We start from the raw sequence: 20468 nt of genomic DNA on the forward strand, positions 1-20468 counted from the left end.
CATTACCAAAGTGATTTCAATCATTTATAACGTCATACAGTTTCACTGGAACCTCAGCACATCCTGTGCAGAACCAGAGCACCATAGTATAAAACTAGTTCGTTTGGTGAAATATTGCCTTGAGAAACATATCAAAAACACAAGAGAATAATATTGCCAGGTTGTTTTAGTTGATCACCTTATTTCTCTAATGAAAATCGACTTTGAACACTAAAGTGCTCTTTTCAATAACTCCCCCTTGTGTTTTCTGGTAAACAATGATAATATGTCTGCCAAACATCAAACCCTTAAATATGAGTCTTACAACTTAACAATCAGACCTCATATCATTTTGTGTTCATTGTTAACACCTTGGATGAGCATTCCAAAACAAGAGTTTTGTCATTGCCCAAACATTCCCACTGTTACAACACTATAAATCAACAAAACACAATTCTATTGCACTGTTTTACTGAATTCATCATAAAATACAGAGCAGCAACATCTGGAGACCATCCTCTGATTCCTAAGCTGTACCAATGCTGTTAGCCTGGAATTCATTTTACAATTTCTACTTCTAAAGCTTTATCAAAATATAGACTGATGGTAACAGATCTGTCTTGTACACTAAGTTATCTGTATAGACCTAATATATACAATAACCTCTCAAGTTTTACAACAAAGAGTATGAGACTCTGTAAAAAAGACACAAGTGAATAGCGTCTTTAAATACAAATTTAGAATTAAAATACAGCTGTCTTGTCCCTCTAGGATTCGTCAGTGATGCTAACGGTCTATATGTTAAAACCTAGAAGGCGAATGAGGAAAATTCTAATTCAGATTTTGGTCTTAGGCCTTAGAATTGACCTCTACCAATTCTTTTCTTGCTTTTTCATTACTGATAAGACACAGAGAATGTCACAATCTGTAGGTGTTCCTGGTGTTCAAACTAGATTTTGTTATCCTATGTTATCACTATTACCTACTGTGCCTGTTTTATAATTGGTTCTAGTTCTTTTAATGCTATCTAGTTCTTCCAATATGTTTTCACTTTTTTTTTCTGTGTTTCTGTTCCAGTTTTACTCCTTTGAATTACATCTGATCCAGTGCTTATATTTGGCCAATTTCCGAACTTTGTGTTAGCAAATACTATAAACCAGATTTCTCTCAATGCTACTAGTTCTGCAATTTCCAAATTTTGTATTCATAACCATTCACAAAACAGACATCACATTCAATATAATATCAATATAATCTTAGTGTATCTTTTATCTTAATTCATGGTTACTAATTTCAATTTGTTTTGATCACAAAATTACACAGCAAAGTAAAAACAGCTTATCACACACACACAGTATGTAAAATAGAGATTTACATTTGATGGCCTGATATTCTGTAAAAGGTCTTACCTATGTGTTTTACACTTATCGTTTTGTACACAGCATCACCTGTATCTATTGTAGCTATTTGTTGTCTGTTTATGTCTGATTTTTTCCTTTTGATCGTCATTGTTTCATCGTGATGTCACTGATATTTTTACCCTTTTTGTAATTGCTTCTCATATACAACCTTGATTAAAATGTCTTGTACCATGTAAACTATCTACGATCCAGACAAATTACTAGTTTGTGTCTGTTCTAGACAGAAAGAACAGCACATAACAGAGGCTGCCACATCTTAAAATCTCTATCACCAATGTATCATCTTTTGTTTCGTTAAAACATCCAGAAATTTGGAGGCATGTTTGATTGTCGTAAGACTTTCTTAGTGATGGATAGGTCTACATACATGCTAATAAGGAGGCAGACTGAGACCATTCAAATGTTTTAGTATGACAATGTTGATGATGGTCAGTCTCCACCATTTCCTGCGATATCCACTTCCTCCTTGACATCGTTATCTTCCACTTTAACATCACAGTCCATTTCATTGTTTTCTTTTGCGTTTTCTGTGCCTGTGTTTCCTCCGTCGCAGTTGGTTTCCTCTGCATCACTAGAATCATCAATGTCCTCCTTCAGATCGCTAATCACAGATTCTGCCATTTTTCGACGCTCTCTTTCTTCTTCATGTTCTTTCACTGTGAAGGAAAAGAAAAGATGAACTTTACAATTTTTATCAAAACTGCTTTGAAAATGTTCTTTTCTGATGTAATCTATGCCTTAAGAATTGTTCTATCACAACCATCTTTTTGCTTCTACATATCAAAAACCCAACCTTTTTAAAGCCGTTTTTTATCTAACAGCATGTCTGGTTCTAGACATTCCATCCATTGTTGGATGTGAATGTGAGTTCTTTATAGTTGTTTTCATGAAACATTTTTTGGCCATGAACAACAACATATATCTTGGTAGCTATGTAAATGTATGTGAGTGTAAAGAGCAAGAGATCACCAGTTCGATCCCAAGTGTAAGCAGGGCATTTTCTATTGTTTTAATATTTTTATGGGTACCCTAAGTTGACATATATTTATGAACTATACACAATACATTATGTATAGATGACACCATGACTGCCCCACCTCCCTATATGTGTATGGTTTTAACCTTTTTAACCAGCTCAAAGGATATATGTATCAATATTTGTATTTAATATGCCTTAAAGTATCAGAGAAAACCCACATTCATTATTGCATAAAAACACTGTCTTGATCACTACAGTGGAACTGTATGGTTTTCTGCAAATATCTTTTACAATGTTCTGTTATCTTTTACAATATTCAGCAAATATCTTTTACAATATTCTGCAAATATATATTAATTAGATTTAAAATGTAAATAGAAGAACAATAACTCCCTTACAAATAAACTTGGTGGAAGGAACTACATTTCTTGCTTTGATATAACAGTAACTATGCCTATGTTACATTATATATAATTTACAGGGAAGATGTTGTTCTCTCTTCAATCTAACTCCCAAATACTCATGTAGGAAAGGCTTTATATGTGTATATTGGTCAGGTTCACCAATAAATCTTCAGTTTAAAATCATTACATATGTATAAGGAATGATGTTTTCAACATTCATGAGGCCATAACAACAACAGCTATCACAGGGAAAAAAGTGATGCTCATACTATTTACCAGTTATTGGTCCTGGCATGGAACTTGCTTTCTATGTTGACAGCACTAATCTAAAGGAACTTACTGTCACATAGATATCACCTTATATATAGTTGTTGGTGGCCCAAAAAAGTTCGGAGACTATCCCTGTAAAGGACTTGTATTCACAGCTCACATTCACATCTGACGATTGATCGAAGTGTCTCGTACGCCCACCTATGTACACTCCTGTCTAGAATTACTAAAACTTTTTCATTGTCCTGAAATAAGCCCACAATGGAAACTGTCAGAAATATCATACGGACTCCCTGGGCTAAACACAGTATTTACCTAGTTCCTCTAATTCAAGCCCAAACAGCCTGAGGTAGTGGGTTCGTTCATGCTTGCCAACAAATGGCCGTGTAGAAGTCTTTCCTTTCCATCCGCACACAATAATATCACAGGCTGGTTCTGCATCACTGTAACAGAGAGAACCTTGATGTCATTCTAACAGCTATTGCTGGATCATATCACAGAATGTTGTTTCAGATTGTTAACACTTTTGTAGTTTTACAAGCAGCTTGAAGCAAACAGGATGTATTTTTCACAGAATCATGAAACCAATTTTTTTCTATGTATCTGATCAAGCTTAGAGTTGGAAATAACAACTTTTATGGAAATACAAGATTTCCTGCGAACTGTATGTGTTGCCTGCATAAAGTGTCATGCTCATCCTGAAATCGAACTGGATGTCAAAACTAATCCCTTCCAACAAGAAGCCATATACCAAATTTCATTTCTATAACTCGAAGCATAACCAAAGAAAAGTCCAGAAAACAATATTCCCAGAGAATTTTCTAAGTTCAAAGGAGCATAACTCTGCCAAGAAGGTTCACAGACAGCCGGGAATTAAACTTAATCTGTACCCTTCCAACAAGAAGCCATATACTAAATTTCATTTTGATAACTCAAAGCATGACCGAAAAAAGTTAGGAAAACTTTCGTACGGACGCCACCGATGTGTGACAACGGACAAAGTGAGTCTGCAGACGACACAATAATGATGTATCCGGAGTTCGGTCGTTTAATAACAACCTCTGTAGAACTCCAACCACGTATCTAGTGTTGGGTGTAAGTGGAAACGAAGTGAGGCAACAGGAGTAATAAACATCATAGTTTGTACATTGAAAATCAATTTCTAGAGTAATACTAGTGGATATCTATCAACTATGATTTTGAATTTTTAAATCTTTTTCTCATCATTTTTCTTTTAACTGTATCTTATCAATTCAAATCCATTTAGTGGAAATACTTCTTTATAATGCTGAATTCAGAATAAGTAAAAACAACCTTACCTGTTTGTAGGGCAGTACTTGAAAATGGCACTTCCTGGTTCTTAAAAAGAAAACATCCAATAAATTTGGTTTTCTTGTAACACTATGCATAATAACACATCTCATTTCACGTAAGGGCAGATGTGGAACTGATGTCATACAATGATACATATTATTGTAGGAACCCAACACTAGAGAAATATAAACAGTAGCAAGTAACAATCATCAGAATCATGAAATTAATTCATTTACAGAACTACTTCAATAAGAGTCAGGGTTAATATGTTCTGGTTACTGTACCATCTACAGAGTACAGTACTTAAGTTACAGTTAAACACTGCCATATCTTATAAACTACAGTAAATAACACACTTACTGATCTTTCTAAACTGCTCCCTTGCATCCTCTGTAAAACGCTCAAAGTAAGGGTTGTCCTGTGACAGTAAAGTAAGCATATCTTCTCGTCCGAAGTGGAGTGTCCGTCCCAATATCATATTGTGCAAGGCTCCAAGACCCTGTAAGAAAGTGGCAGAAAAAATAAACAGGAGTTTCCACAACCATATTATCTTTATCTGTTCTCTATCAGTTGAATATATCACTTCTTTTCAGACCATTCCAAATTCCAAAATCAAGAGGCTACAACTAGGGACCAAGGGAACCTATATATGAAATTTGAGAATGATCAAATCAATGCTTCGTCGGACAAATTTTAATAGTAATAACCTACAAATGTCAAATATAAACCTGGTAGTCTGTCAGCCATTTAGTTTTTCTGATCAGTCTAAAAGCAATTCTCAAGAAACAATGATAACAAACATTAACTGTGACCAAGATGACTACCATTTTGTTTTTAAACATGTACAACAAGGAATCAAAAGGAGTCTACATCTAAAATGTCAGAAATATCCATTAATTACTGCTGCCAGCTACTCACCTCTTGGTTCAGCCTGAAGTCACATTCTGTTACTAAGGGAGATGGACTTCGTCCAAAAGCTTTCACACCAGTGTTTATAAACTAAAGAAATAAAACACTTTATAATTCTCTTGATATTTCTACACATGTTGCTAAGATCTTTAACTTTGGATGATTTTTTTCCAGAATTACAGAATTTCAAATCAAGCATCTTTCAGAATTCAGGATCTCAGATTTTGTTTAAAGCTAATTTAGTAAAACATATTTAGATGTTCTTGTCACTGAAATCAATTAATATTTTACAAAGATTGCTATAAAATTAAACCATGACACCAAGTCTTTGTAGTATATGTATTTACTTCTTTTTTTCTTTATATTGTCCACATCATAAGTGCTTTAACACTGCAGGAAACATAATCAGATCAGTTTGATATAGGTGGGTGAAATACTGTCATCCTACCTTCACTCTGCCGCAATTTCTCTTGAGTAAATTACGTATAGATTTTGACACATAATAAAGTGACCGAATCCTTCCCGAGTCAGTGCGATACAAAATCTGGTCTGTTGATAACTTCTCACCCACATTGTAAAATTCTCTGTAAATAATGTTCAGATTTCAATCGAAGTTCAAATAAACGAAATCTTACAGGAGCATAATATCATAAATCAAAGATGTAAAGATCAAATTAACCTCCAGAAAATGTACTACCAATGTCGTAGAAAAACACTCACTCGGTTAAGCATAAAATATTTGTCAGATTAGCACAGCAATAACTTTGATCATGAAAAAAGATTTCTAAAAATTTCTCTACAGACAATTTATCATATATACCTTATAGGCGTAAACAATGGGTCATCATTTGTCAGGAACAGGAATGGATCTTCTTTATATCCTTGCATACGCTTGTTGTGCTTTCCAGCAAATGCCCTAAGTAAGGAGAAAATCATTGTAAAAAGTGATTTCTGGCAGAATAAACCAGAGATATGTTTCTCATAGGATTATCAATATCTTTTTTTTCTTCTTTTCTTTACTCAGAATTTGGTTCTTTACAAGTTACTTACAAAGTATTCATTTAATATATATCATTATACATGTAATTAAACATTACAGACAAATATAAAACATATACAAAAGCTGAACAACTGAAGGTTTATTAATACCTTGTTACCTACAGCATTAGTAAACCTGTTGCCTCAAAACAAAGAGTTTCAGTGATTAAGATTGAGGACTAGCAAACCTGTCACCTCATAACAAAGAGTTTCAGTGATTAAGATTGAGGACTAGCAAACCTGTCACCTCATAACAAAAAAATTCAATAATTAAGATTGAGGACAAACAAACCTTTCGGCAGTTTTGCCTCATAACAAAGAGTTTCAATGATAAAGATTGAGGACTAACAAACCTGTTGCCTCATAACAAAGAGTTTCAAAGATTAAGATTGAGGAATAACAAATTACAAATAAAGAGTCTTACCAATCTGGAATTGGGACCTATATCCAACTCCATTTATACAGGCAGATAAAATATCAACTGTATCATAATTTTCCTTGCCAGCATTGCCATTGATATTTACAATATAATCATAAACTAGATGATAAAGCATATGATATGACATTGCCCTACCTATCATTTGGGTGCTGATTTTCAGCTTTTCTTTTCTCTCCATGTGTCTCTGTAACAGGAGTTATATCTCCTGTGCCTCTTTTTCCTGTCTCAGCATTTTCTGCAGTATTGATATCTGTGCCATTTTCTGTTCTCTGTGATGAAGTTTCCATTGCAGTACTGGTCTGTTCCTCACATGGCCCTCCAACAGCCTGATCCTTACTTTCCTCACTTGAAGGTTCTGTTTATAAATGTAAGGATTTAACATTTGTTAAGATTTACTGGTTGAACCTCATTTTACCTCTTTGTGTTGACTGATTGTAATTACCATTTCCATAGACTTTCCTTTTCTTTGACAAATATTGAATATGTAAACCTCAACAATTTTCTCGATACTTTAACTGGTTTTGATTCATCTTGCTGGGAATAATTTTATATTCTGTATAATTTAGCAGTAAAGGCAACCTAAACAATAACACTTTTCAGTTTCAGTTTCTCAAAATTCTCATCAAACTTCAATGGCACTACTGGAACTGAAGCAAAAGTTTAAAATGTTCTTATTGGAAAAATAACAACACTTTGGACCCTCTCAAGATCAGTTAAGGCATGTCAATCACAGAATCTATGATTTAGTGAGTATAAATATCTTTATCTGTTGGTTATATTGCTTCACAATCTATGTCATTTATACATGTCGGCAGAGCTGTCAAGAATAGCCTAGTTGAGTTAAGCAATATTGATTATAAAGGTTAAAGGGTAAGTAGCTTGCAAGTGTCATGAAAAAGGTATTGTGCCAATGAATTCAGTAAGCCAGTGTCAACACACGCATACCATCAAAACTGTCATCCTTTACTGACAATTCTTACAAAGTTTTTTCCCAACGGGAACGTTATGCTCAAAAATGCTATTTTTCTAAAAAAATTTACAGTAAAATTAATCTCCTCCCATGGCAGATATGTTAGACCCATTTTGGTAATTAAAGCACCGTAAGACACTTCCATATATAAACAGCATTTGATTCTACCATACCTGGGTGTTGAGATGAAGATTTTTGAAATTTAAGTCAATTTGACCCCTTTTGGCCCCAACCATCAGCCCCTGGAGGTCAGTCAGGATCAATATATGCATACCATAAAGTCGTCATCCTTTGCTCATATTTCTAACCAAGTTTAAAGTATTTCCAATGGAAATTTAACAAATTATGCACAAAAATCCAGTTTTCCTACATCAACTCTTGTAACTTTACCCTTCCCTGCGAGGAAATGCGAAACCCTGGGGCCATGAAATATATGGGTGTTGAGAAGATTTTTGAAATTTGTTTAAATCTGACCCTTTTGGCCCCATCACTCAGGTCTCTTTGGGTGGGGACCGTATAATTTACTATTTTGGTTAATTGTACACCAGGGAAGATTTCAGCAAAATTTCTTTGAAATCGGTTTAGGGAAATTGTCACTGTGGCTTAACATTTGCCTGTATTTTTCCTTTAGCCATTAGTTAAAAAAACAAAGGCAATTGGAAGTTCTATGTTAAAGCTGAAACATGTATATGTATTTATCAAAATGAATCAAATAACAGGCATTAGTGCTTTCATTCTTGAATCTTAATATTATCAATTTGCAAGGCAATACTTCACAAAAAAAAAATTGTGTTGATTTAATTTACATATATATAAATATATACATGTTGTTTTTAAACAATATATATATATATATATATATATATAGAGAGAGAGAGAGAGAGAGAGAGAGAGAGAGAGAGAGAGAGAGAGAGAGAGAGAGAGAGAGAGAGAGAGAGAGAGAGAGAGTTTTTTAAACAATATATACATATATTTATATAGTTTTGTATCTCAAGGTAAATTTAACACATTACAAAAATGTTATACCTGTTGCCTTTGGGGGTGTCTGCCAAGGAAGGTGATGTTTCTTTGTGAGTACAGCTATAAAGAATCCCCCTGTATCCTGGTGGTGTGGAAGAACACGGACACTGACAGAAATAAAACAACTGAATTATACTCAAAGTAAAAACAGCAATGTTGATGTCACTACTGAAAATCTTTGTGAAAGTTAGAAGCATGTAATCATTACCTTTTAAAAAGAAGGTTTTCAATAAAGTAGACTGCATTGTATAGGTATTGACATTGATCATGTGATACAAAAAAATCCTGAATTATTTCATTTGTTTATATTTCACAATTGATGAATTTAATTACAAAAATTTCCTGTTTCCTCATTAAAATGATAAATCTTTAAATTCATAATGTTCATATGGAAACTTGATCAACTGATATGAAAACCTTACAAATTAGCTCCAAATATGTGTAAGACATTTTGATATGCCAAAATCTGAATTTCCAGAAAACTGGTTACAATTTCATGTGACACAATTGTTGATTCTTTATACCCTCAGCCCTACACATTTGATACAATAAGTAATAATTGATATGGGACAGCTTTTTTATATAGCACTTATATTTAAAGATGTAAAAATTTGTTAGAAAAAATATAGGCAAATGGATAAATAATGCATAAATGTATACAGATCAAAAGAAATACCAATGATTTAGTGACTGCTTTTATGTTTTTAAAGAATTAATTCAGCTGAATGAAGTAAAAAAAAAAAAAATGAATAAATCAAAAAAATAATAATTCTCATTTTTATTTTTTTTATCTTACAAAATAACTACAGTGTATAATTATCTGATTATTGGAATCATCAACAAATCTATGGTTGCTTTACATTATACCAGGACCTTTATTTACCAGCGATCTAGATGCATATCCTTGGCGACCTCCTCAGGTGGACAGAAGAAGGTGGGGTTCATGTTGTTAACGTTATTGTCCTTTGCAGCTTGGTAATTTTCATACCATTGACCCTTGTCTAGGCCGCCAAAGAACAGCTGTCAAAATACATACAAAAGGTAACATATATGGTTAGTTCTGTTATACCAAACATTGATGATTTTCAGACAGTTCAAGTTTATTGTCCACTCTATATCACTGGGATATTTCAACTTCCATCTAGAGTTTGACATTGCTTTGGAGCAAGTTTGATTTTCTTCAGTTGCCTCCTAAGTTTCAAATCCAGGCCCTCAGTAGCATTGATGAATTCTAAGAGGATACAACAGCTGTATGATACATTAACTCATTGTTTGGCACACTACTGTATCAAGTCTAATTTTGTATTAACATTGCTATTCACTTGTGTCTTTTGTACAATCATACAGAGATACTACGTAAAGAGGTCATGACTGGAATCATACAATCTTCATACAATATCAAGAAGAAAAAGTTCAGTAATAGGTAAATTTAGATATGTTCATTATCCTTAAGTGATTTCTAAATGGATTCTAACAAATTTCCACAGCCATGTTACTTTTCCAAAACCCAATTAAAGCAGGATACCATCTTTATACTGACAATCTAATTAATCTACGACAAAATAAATAAATAAATAATAAATCAAATAATAAATAAAAATCCCAATTTTGTTTTAAATTTTAAAACAATAAATTTTCAACTTCCCTTACCTTCCAAGATGTGAGACCATGTACATACTTTAGTCCAGGTAATTCGTCACTGACATCCAACAACTCAACACTACCTGTGAGGTGAAAACCATGAAAAATCTACCTGTCATACCATGTATATTACAGTAACATGACAAATAACTAGAAATAGACTTGAACACAGAAAATGTGTAATTTTGCGATACAAACATAAGCCAAGCAGAAACTTAAATGGATATTGTTGTCAAAATATTTTAAACTGTAATGTACATATTGTACCAGTCTTCAATTTTCATCAGCCTTCATCATACTAAGAAATCTACTGATCCTTTGATTACTGACAATAGTCTTTATAAAATGAATGAGCAAAGCAGGAAAAGGTTGTGAGGGTAATTATTCTATATGACTAGTCAAGACTAGTTTTCTCCGAGAAAAGAAATGTATTAACCTTTACACTGATCCAACATTGTTGCTATAACAGCCTCATCCTCCAATGGGTTAAAGGAACATGTTGAGTATACAAGTCGACCGCCGACAGCTAACAGTTCAAGGCCTCGTCTCAGGATCTTTGCCTGTTGTCTGAAGACAACATCAACATTGTAGTGGTGGACTAATTAGTCACTTTTTCATGAGGTCAACTGATAGATTAACAGACTGTCAGGTATTAATGAGTTAAAAGATGTGGATTCAGTTTGATCTTTTCCATCTCAACAGCTGTCAAATCTTGACAATTGAAGCTCCAACTCCATTTAACGGATCCATAAATACCTTTTTAAACACCAATTTGACAACTCCAATGATCCCTGATAGAGGAATAAATCTGGTGATCTATAATCAACCTGTTCTATTCTAAAAGCATATAATCTAACTAATAAATCTGTTTACCTGTGCAAATTTATAGCTTGATTCATGCTCCATTTGTCCCAGATATCACAATTCTTCCTCATAGTTCCGTCACCACTAGTAAAAACAAAAAAATCCATTCCTGGTAAAAGGATAGTAGAAAATAAACAGTCTTAAGCCATAGAGGACATCTTTACCAAAGCCATAGAGGTTATCTTTACCCAGAAATTTTCTGTAAGCCATTTACAGTCCAACTGCAAATTATAACTCATAGCAACAATTTCTGTAAAGAAAGAAACTGAACAGTAATGTTTATAGATATTGATTACTATTAACTTTGATCAGACATTCAAGGAAAAACTTTGAAAATCATATCATCTTTTTTGAATTTCATCATCTCACCTGCAAGGCACATCACAGAGGACACGATCAAACATGACAAAGTCCTGGGCACCATCCTGGCAACAAACATTACCACACATGTTATTACAAAGCAGATTTTGTGTTACATAAAAGTGAGTAAGTAGAACAAAAACAAAATCAATGTATTTTGGGCCATTTCAGAAGAACAAAAGGATACACAACTTGTTTTGTTCTTGTTTCTGCAATATAATGCTAGCTATTATTCTCAACCCAGTTGGAATATTCGCTGGTTTCCGAGATTTGTGACTTCAAATTTCTATTTTTTAAGCTTAAACAACTTTTTTTACTTGAAAATTAAAACATTAAGAATAATAAAAAACACATTAAATCTAATATTGGCATTCATTTCTATTATGACACATTGACACATCTATCATGTCAGTCAACTTGATACATACCCCACATCTGAGTTTGGGCAGACTTGTGGCATCGTGGTTTATGATAGCACAGCAAGGACTCTGTAGACGTTTCACTTGATGTACCATCAAGTAACATCGCTTGTTGTCTACATCATTAGCAATAACAAACCCCTCTGAAATTTTGTTTTAAACATGTTAAAATTAAGGTGCTAATATACATCCAAAAGTAAAGGAACATGAAACATAAAAAAGATAACCATCAACATTTCTGCTTCAAAGAGTCAAAATTATATTTTAATTCAGCAATTATATTCTGATCCAGTCATTGTATTTCTTTCAGTAAATGTAGTATAATCTTAGTGTTGATCCATGAAGAAATAGTCCTAAAATTACTGATGTTAAAACCAGTGCAGAATATAAAAAATGCAAAAAAGTTGCAAGCAGTAATTTTTTACCTGGTTCTACAGTTGCATCACCAGAATGGAGATATTCAATCAACTGTGAGGTTTTAGAGCCTGGAGCTGCACACATATCAAGCACCTGTTTACACAACAGAAGAGTAAATTGTACAAAGGAAACAATTAACTGTCTCAATGTTCCTTACTTTATACATCGGTACCTACATCCAATTACTGAGAAAACATGGAGATACATGAAGTATGAGACTATCAGCTGAGGAAATATAGACTAAAATCAACAAAGACATTATGTCTGGATGAACCACAATAAGTGTTAAGGGAATATATAGATAACAAACATAATTATTACTAACTTATAGAACATTCTATAATTTTTCTTTAGAATTTATGCTTATATATACAATAGGGATATAAGTTAATTAGACGTATCGTTCATAACTGATAAGCAATGCCACATTGTCAGTTATAAAGATCCATGGTGATTGTCCAGGATCAGCTATTTATAGAAAATGTTATTAAAGTAAGGATAAGAATTTGCTCAAATGCTGCCCTAATGAAGCCTGCTAAAAGGCAAAAGCAGTAGAATAATATTATAAACTAAAGAAACCCTATGCTGAAGCTGTTACGAATGTTTACCTTGTAAAAATTAACAAGATTTGTTTACCCTGTAAAAATTCACAAGATTTGTTTACCCTGTAAAAATTAACAAGATTGGTATACCCTGTAAAAATTAACAAGATTTGTTTACACTGTAAAAATTAACAAGATTTGTTAACACTGTAAAAATTAACAAGATTTGTATACCCTGTAAAAATTAACAAGATTTGTTTACCCTGTAAAAATTAACAAGATTTGTTTACCCTGTAAAAATTCACAAGATTGGTATACCCTGTAAAAATTCACAAGATTTGTTTACACTGTAAAAATTAACAAGATTTGTTTACCCTGTAAAAATTAACAAGATTTGTTAACCCTGTAAAAAATTAACAAGATTTGTTTACCCTGTAAAAATTAACAAGATTTGTTTACCCTGTAAAAATTCACAAGATTGGTATACCCTGTAAAAATTCACAAGATTTGTTTACACTGTAAAAATTAACAAGATTTGTTTACCCTGTAAAAATTAACAAGATTTGTTTACCCTGTAAAAATTAACAAGATATCTGAGAAGGATATAGGATCCAACATGACCTTATTAATTAGATGTAATTTTGATCATTTCTCTTCTCTTCTTTTTCGTATATCTTTGTACCGACAGATAAGTCAACAGTGAATGTTCATATCAATTAGTTTAATATCATTCTTTCTAGGTAACATTGTCATTCAACTTAATGACCAGTGCAATGATGTGTGTGGTAGATAAATAAAGTTTTTGTTTTTCAAAGCTTTTCTCATGATTTCCTCACAATTCACAATGAAAAATTACAGAAGTAAAACTTCTTCCAAATGGCCTCAGAGGGGTACAAATTCATATTATGAATTAAATTGGGGAAAGATCCATTCCTTAAGAAAATGTAAAAACAAGAACTGTTTAAGGTTGAGGCAGACTATGGCTGAAAGGCAATCTGATGGGCTAAAAATACCTTATGGTGAGGCTTGATGTCCATAACCAAGGGAGGGATCATTGATACAGCTTCCTGACGACTGATGTTTCCCTACAAACAACAATCATACAACTGATATTCAATTCTGTATGATTATGTTAATATTGTAACATTAGTGATTACAAAACCCTTGTACACCTAGTGTTTTTGCTGTATTGTCCAAATCATTGACTAGTCTTTAACTTGCCTTATGATGGATAACAAAGAAAGTCCACAACAGAATGATGGCAACACAAAACATGAATCCTATTAATTTGTTACAACTATACCAGCTATAAAAGGAATCCAACTGAAACTCTATTGCAGCTCATTTCACTAATTACATTGGATAACAAAAAATCTATTTCTATAACCTTATATAGGAATATTGAGAAATCAGCAGCAGAACTATTAACCAGTATCAATCATGCTGCATGGCATTAGAATCATGGAACAAAATATATTAAATACAATGAATCTTTATCCACATTACTTAGAACTTAATACATATCTGAAAACTCACACTCTCTGTCTCATACACCAGGAATTTTTTAAGTTTTTCAAGGCGGGCAACATGTCTGACTTCCTTCTTGGACAGGTTAATTTGCCAGCCTAATTCATCAGGATACCTTAGTAGGAAAAAAGAACTTAATAAATGTACATTAGGATATAACATCAAAATTGGCCATAACAGAAACAAAAATATATCTTCATATATATACATCAGAATATAGCTTAAAAACTTAACGGACACAATTAAAGAGAAAATCTTTCCACACCAGAAGATATATGATAATTAGAAGTCTCTTTCCATCTGTGTGTCTTTGATACCTTAAAAACTCACTTGAGTTAAATATTCTTGTTCATTTTTTCAAGAATGGAGCAACATTATAACCTGATATCCATGCCACTTTCATTAAGTAAAGCAGTTCATCATACCATGTGAGATTCTTGGGCACCAACTTCTCATGTTCTTCATCATCATTCTCGCTAGATTTCATTAAGTCATTCAGATATTCCCCTTTTACTATTTTCATTAACTCTCTGGATTGTCTGGAAAAACAATGCATTGCAATGTTAAACTATAAAACTCAATAGTTAAGAAATAACTTTCAAGTAACAAATTATGTAAAATCAACCTACCGTACTGCAAATAAGCCCCCTCCCGCAAATAAGCCCCCCACCAATTTTTCCAATTTGCCAGGAAAAGGGGGGGGGGGGGGGGATTCGCAATTAAGCTGCCCCCCCCCCCCCATTTTTTTAAAAAAAAAAAAAAAAAAAAAAAACCAACATGTGCAACGATAAAGCAGCACTTACATTTAATTGCCAGGTGTAATTATTAGGGGCTTGTTAAGTTAATCTTTATATTCATAGTTTTGCTCAATTAATACGCTTTTGTTTTCATTGGTTAAAAAACTTGCAAACAATACAATAACAAAAACATTTCGTTCTTCAACCTAAAACTACCCACCCTCATGGAACAGACCATTGTTTCAGTCAGTCTGATACCATGGCAACAAAAAAACCATGAACTTTTCCACATATATTCCTGTATCCTTTGGTTAATACAAAGTTTCAATATTTCTTCTTCCGTGTATGAATATTCCATAAAAGAAAACCTCAAATGTTTGACAAAGAATGGCAAAAGGACCTTATTTCAAATAGACATTTCACAGAGGAATATTCAAACCTGTTGAAGACTACTGTGTCCTACACTGACAACATCATATCATTATACCCATGTTAGAGAGAGAGAGAGAATCGTTATCTATGTATACTGATATAATGATAAGCATGAAGGATAAACAGTCAACATTACAACACCCTATTCCTAGCTTTAAAAATACATGTATATTGTTGGCATATTCATTAGAATAACTAATAGGATAAATTCTGTTATAACTGTATATTATATCTTCTTTCATTATATCCAAAATACTTGGTAACTACTCTGCAGATTATTTCTATGTCTCTAAATCTGTTGAAAACAATTGTTTTTACTCAAACTAAGTGAATATCAATTCCTTAATATCTAGATAAAATTACTGTTTATATTAAATAAGAATTACCTGTAAAATGTAGAAACAATTTAAAAGATTTCATAATTTATCAACGATAGAGATAAATCTTTAAAAAATGTAAGATCATATTCGTATTCCTGACTGCTCACCCTTTGAAGCCGGTGATCCTAAATGTGACAGGCAGGGGTTCCTGAAGAGTCTTGAGGAAGCTATCCCATTCCCCTTCAGGCACCATTCCGACACCCTGTAGCAAAGGTCAGAGGTCATAATCTATACACAACACAGTGATTTATTTGCAGTATTTATGTACCCGGGGTATGTGCTTCAATGAAATATGTGAAGTAAAAGGTGGAGATATATTTAAAATACAAATTATTTCACTTTTTTGTTCTTCATAATACTGAAAATTAACAAATGCAATGAATGGATTTTGCAAACTCCTCCTTCTTTCAGTTCCCTATAGAGTTGTATATATTTACATATAATATTCATTTAAGGTAAAGAAAACACAGTTGCTTTAATCACAATTTTAAACATTAGTGAATTTTCAGGCAGAAATTAGATGACAGCATGAAAAATGCTTTGAAGAAAACAAAGAATTGCCAGTATATTCATATATCACGTAACATTTAGTACTCTATTTTTTAAAAGCCACATCTTTTTCCCTTATGAATACAAGTACCTGCCCGTCACATGTTTGTGACTGAAACAGATTATCTAGAACCAACATCATATACAGGATGATTTGAAGATTGAAATAAAGATAACGCTCTCATGAATTTAATTAATCATACCTTTTAATATGAATCACAATAATATCTTCTGAACTTTCACAGTCATTTTCAGTTTACAAAAATATGGTATGTTTAATATAGTTAATAATATAAACTGCTGCATTTTGTTGTTTTTGCTATAACACTGTTTCAATGATCAAAGCTCTTGTTTACTTATTAATATATATATATATATATATATATATATATAACTATTTATCAACAGTTAATTTTATTGTTAACACATGCAAACTATTTTTAATAGCCAATAACAAGCTTAACCATGTTTAATAATATACACATCAATATGTTCTTTTATTATATGAATTCATACAAATGTGCATGATTTAAAATATTGATAAATTTGTAATAAAAATTCAGTGAAAAGGATGAAATGTAATTCTTTTGATTTAAACTATTTGCCAGTCAGCTTTGAATTCAACTCACCTCATTTCACTCCATTACACATTGAAAAAATTGCAAAGAGAAAGTTGGATTTCTTAATCATATTTTTAAAGGGTGACCTTATCTTGGGGCTTCAAAGTAGTAATGAGGATGGGTCTTGAAATGAAAATCAGTATGTCAAACGTCAGTTCCACTTATAATGTCTGTATATAAGGTACCAAACTTGGTTTCCGCATCATTCAATATCTATACAATAACAATTTCCAATAAGAGAAGCAATTCATCTCTTTCAAACTTAATAGTCATACACTTTTGAAATAAATTGTATGCAGATTTCATGACAAATTCTTGGTCAAACTGTGAACCAATCAGACCGGTCACTACCAGAATAATGGACAACAGTATGTTATGTGTCCCCATCAGGCCTTGAAATGTTAGGAGCATAATAAAATCCTTCTTTGAGTATATTACAAGATGAAATGGTATGATTTGAATCAGTTTTAGTTGCCTTTTTTCCCATCAGAAAAGCGATCATTAATTCCTGTGTATTTACGTAGTGTCATTTTCATCGATGGAGGAATGAAGGAGGTAGCTTAAGACAGGTGACTATTTATAACAAGTGATCCGTAAAACTGATTTAACTGTACATACATATGTTAACAGTACACATAGGTATCAGAACAAACTTTACTTGCACTTACTGAATAAAATTTCTCAAACAATTCATTCCTGCGGACAGATAGATCATAACTGCCTCGACCTTGATTCTGGGGCTGAAAACAAAAAAACAACAAGAAGCCATATATATTTTGCTCTCTGCCCAAACGACTTAACAACACTACAATGTTTAGCATACAGTGACTTACACACCCATCACACAATTATAACCTATAGCTAATGCTGTACAGCACTGATCATATGTACATCATTGATGCAAATATTAGCCAACTCTTGTATCACTCATAGTTAGCATCAAACCACAGAACCCCTAGATGGTCTAGTCATGCAAGAATAAGCCCTGTATCAGTAATGTCCTAAGAGTTGTCTCGATTTTTGTAAATATCATAAACTTAATCACCTCCATTGCTTATAAACTGTTTATAGTGTGGCTAAAATAGCACACGTGCAAATTCATGCTCACCTAAGACATTTGCACTATATGCTCCCTATAGCTTGCACTAGTACTGTAGCCAATGGAGAAGTTGGTGACTACAATGTCATTTTAACACAAAGTTATAGAAATTAACATATACAGTTATACATATTTTTTTCACATTGGTTATCGGATCATGTTAAAAATCTAATGCCCATTTTTGCTGCAAATTTTTATAAGAACTTAATATATTTCTTTTGTAAATGGACCCTGCATTGCAGTAACTAACCGATTACTCAATGCAGTCTAGTATAGTTCCAGCCCTCAAAAGCTTATCAGAGATGTTACGTGACATTAATAGTGTAAAGTGCCTGAATGAAGACACTTCTGGGTTACTTCCTATTTTATTCCAAACATAAAGTTATCAACAATCTAATTATCATTATTTCATCCTTGCTGTAAATAAACACCGAGTAAAATATATTGAGTACACGTGTGAAGTACACTCAAGCCGAGTTAATATTGTACATATATTATAAAAATATAAATAAATCTCATTGTGAAAATCATAAAAACCTGTCGTTTCTTTCTGCCTGCACGTTTGTTCCGAGGCATCGCTGTTGACAATCGACGTGAAGCAGATATTATAAGTGACGAAATATGTGCGACTTTTGCAAAACAAACCAGCATGGGTACAAGAGACCGGAAGTTAAAAAACGACGATAGCGCCCCAGAGATGTCTGCAGATAACTCTGGCAAATCCGTTACTAATCACGCGCTAGGTTCTGAACGCATAGAGAGTAATTATCGTTATTATTACTATCTTACCGGCCATTCAACACATAAAACGTCATTAGGGTCATCAACCGGTAAAACACACAGCGATCCAAAAAGGAAATAACATCAAACAAAAAGGTAAAAGACAAATGCTAAAAATCTATTATCACAAAAGATTAAAATGGTAAGTCCTAGTCTATAATATAGACAGAGACGTCTCTGATATAGACCAACATCTTTCAGATAAACAATATTTTTTTTCATAAATCTAAAGAGTTTCAAAAAAGGGCCTTTAGTTTTGAAAGGCTATGATAAAAACATTTTCGAGACGACAGAAGGCCGATGCAGTCCAATAAGAAAGTTTAACGGTAGATGGTTCATCACATCCTATGCACCGAGAATTATCTTCGCCTTTCATTTTATGTGAATGCGTAAGGCATATAGAATGAAGTTTAACAACATCATGTGGTAGCGATAAAGCTTGCTTTACGGCACGGTCTGCTTTTCAATATCCTGGTATTTTCATGTGTCAAGGAACCCAACAAAAAACAACACAAAAGTTGAAGGCAAGTTTATGATTTTTAATGTTTGAATGTATTGAAAATATTTTTGATATTTCTACTGCTAATACTTCGTAGTACAGAAAGAGAGTGACTAAATATCAGCTCTCATTACTTTGTTTGAATTCAAGGGCGAGGTAGATAGCTCGCGCTTCCGCCGACAATATGGAGGCGTTGTTCGGGAGCCAGCATACATACGTTTTATCTTGTGTAACCATGGCCGTGACAACCTTATCATTATTTTTGAACCATAAGTATATAAATGTAGAAATGTTTTATATTTTAACTGCAATATCGAGAAGGACGAATGAAAGGTGCAACTGTCAGTGTCTGATTTAACCATTTCCTGAAGTGAAAAGTCAACTTCAGGTGAATTCAAGAGCCAGGGTGGAATTTCTATCCTTCCAAATGAGTGAATTTGGTCAATATCAGTATTTATGTTTTGTAAAAGAGCGGAAATACCGAATGGGGGAATGGTCTTTGGTTTGTATTGAAACAAGGTTTTATATTTTGGATCAAATATAAGTGAAAAAAACATTATTTGAAGGATTTGACTATAGCTGAATGGTGTATGATTACAAAGCCAATTTATTTCGATGGCTTTATAGTGATGGTTCGTCAGCCTGTACATAGAGGTTTGCTGTAGGTGTGGTCTTTAAAGCTCCGAGAGCGAGCCTGAGACCCTGGTGATGAACAGTGTGTAATTATTTGACATATGACGGTCCAACAGATCCATACACAATGGAACCCTAGTCTAATTTTGATACAATAAGAGCTCTAAAAAGTCTTGGCAAAACTTTTTTATCAGCTCTCAAACCAGTGTGGGACATCACATTTAAA

General features: G+C 33.1%; 1 protein-coding gene across 1 annotated transcript; it reads right to left on the bottom strand.

Annotated features, from left to right (window-relative positions):
• Positions 1-433: 433 nt before the first annotated feature.
• On the bottom strand, positions 434-18981 carry LOC132560824 (RNA cytosine-C(5)-methyltransferase NSUN2-like). Its single transcript, XM_060225514.1, has 22 exons — positions 18868-18981; positions 17900-17971; positions 16170-16264; positions 14939-15052; positions 14523-14628; positions 14000-14071; positions 12453-12537; positions 12037-12170; positions 11618-11673; positions 11258-11332; positions 10821-10951; positions 10394-10467; positions 9627-9763; positions 8750-8850; positions 6889-7108; positions 6097-6192; positions 5725-5860; positions 5286-5366; positions 4728-4866; positions 4373-4412; positions 3369-3496; positions 434-2056 (listed from the first exon to the last, which is right to left on the bottom strand). Exons 1-22 carry the CDS (start codon positions 18979-18981, stop codon positions 1830-1832), a joined length of 2433 nt encoding a protein of 810 aa, XP_060081497.1. The 3' UTR covers positions 434-1829.
• Between the last annotated feature and the right edge of the window lie 1487 nt (positions 18982-20468).

The sequence above is a fragment of the Ylistrum balloti genome, unplaced genomic scaffold (genome assembly GCF_031769215.1).
Source record: "Ylistrum balloti isolate Yb309-2 unplaced genomic scaffold, AGI_CSIRO_Ybal_v1 Utg371122, whole genome shotgun sequence".
In the NCBI taxonomy this organism is placed as follows: domain Eukaryota; kingdom Metazoa; phylum Mollusca; class Bivalvia; order Pectinida; family Pectinidae; genus Ylistrum; species Ylistrum balloti.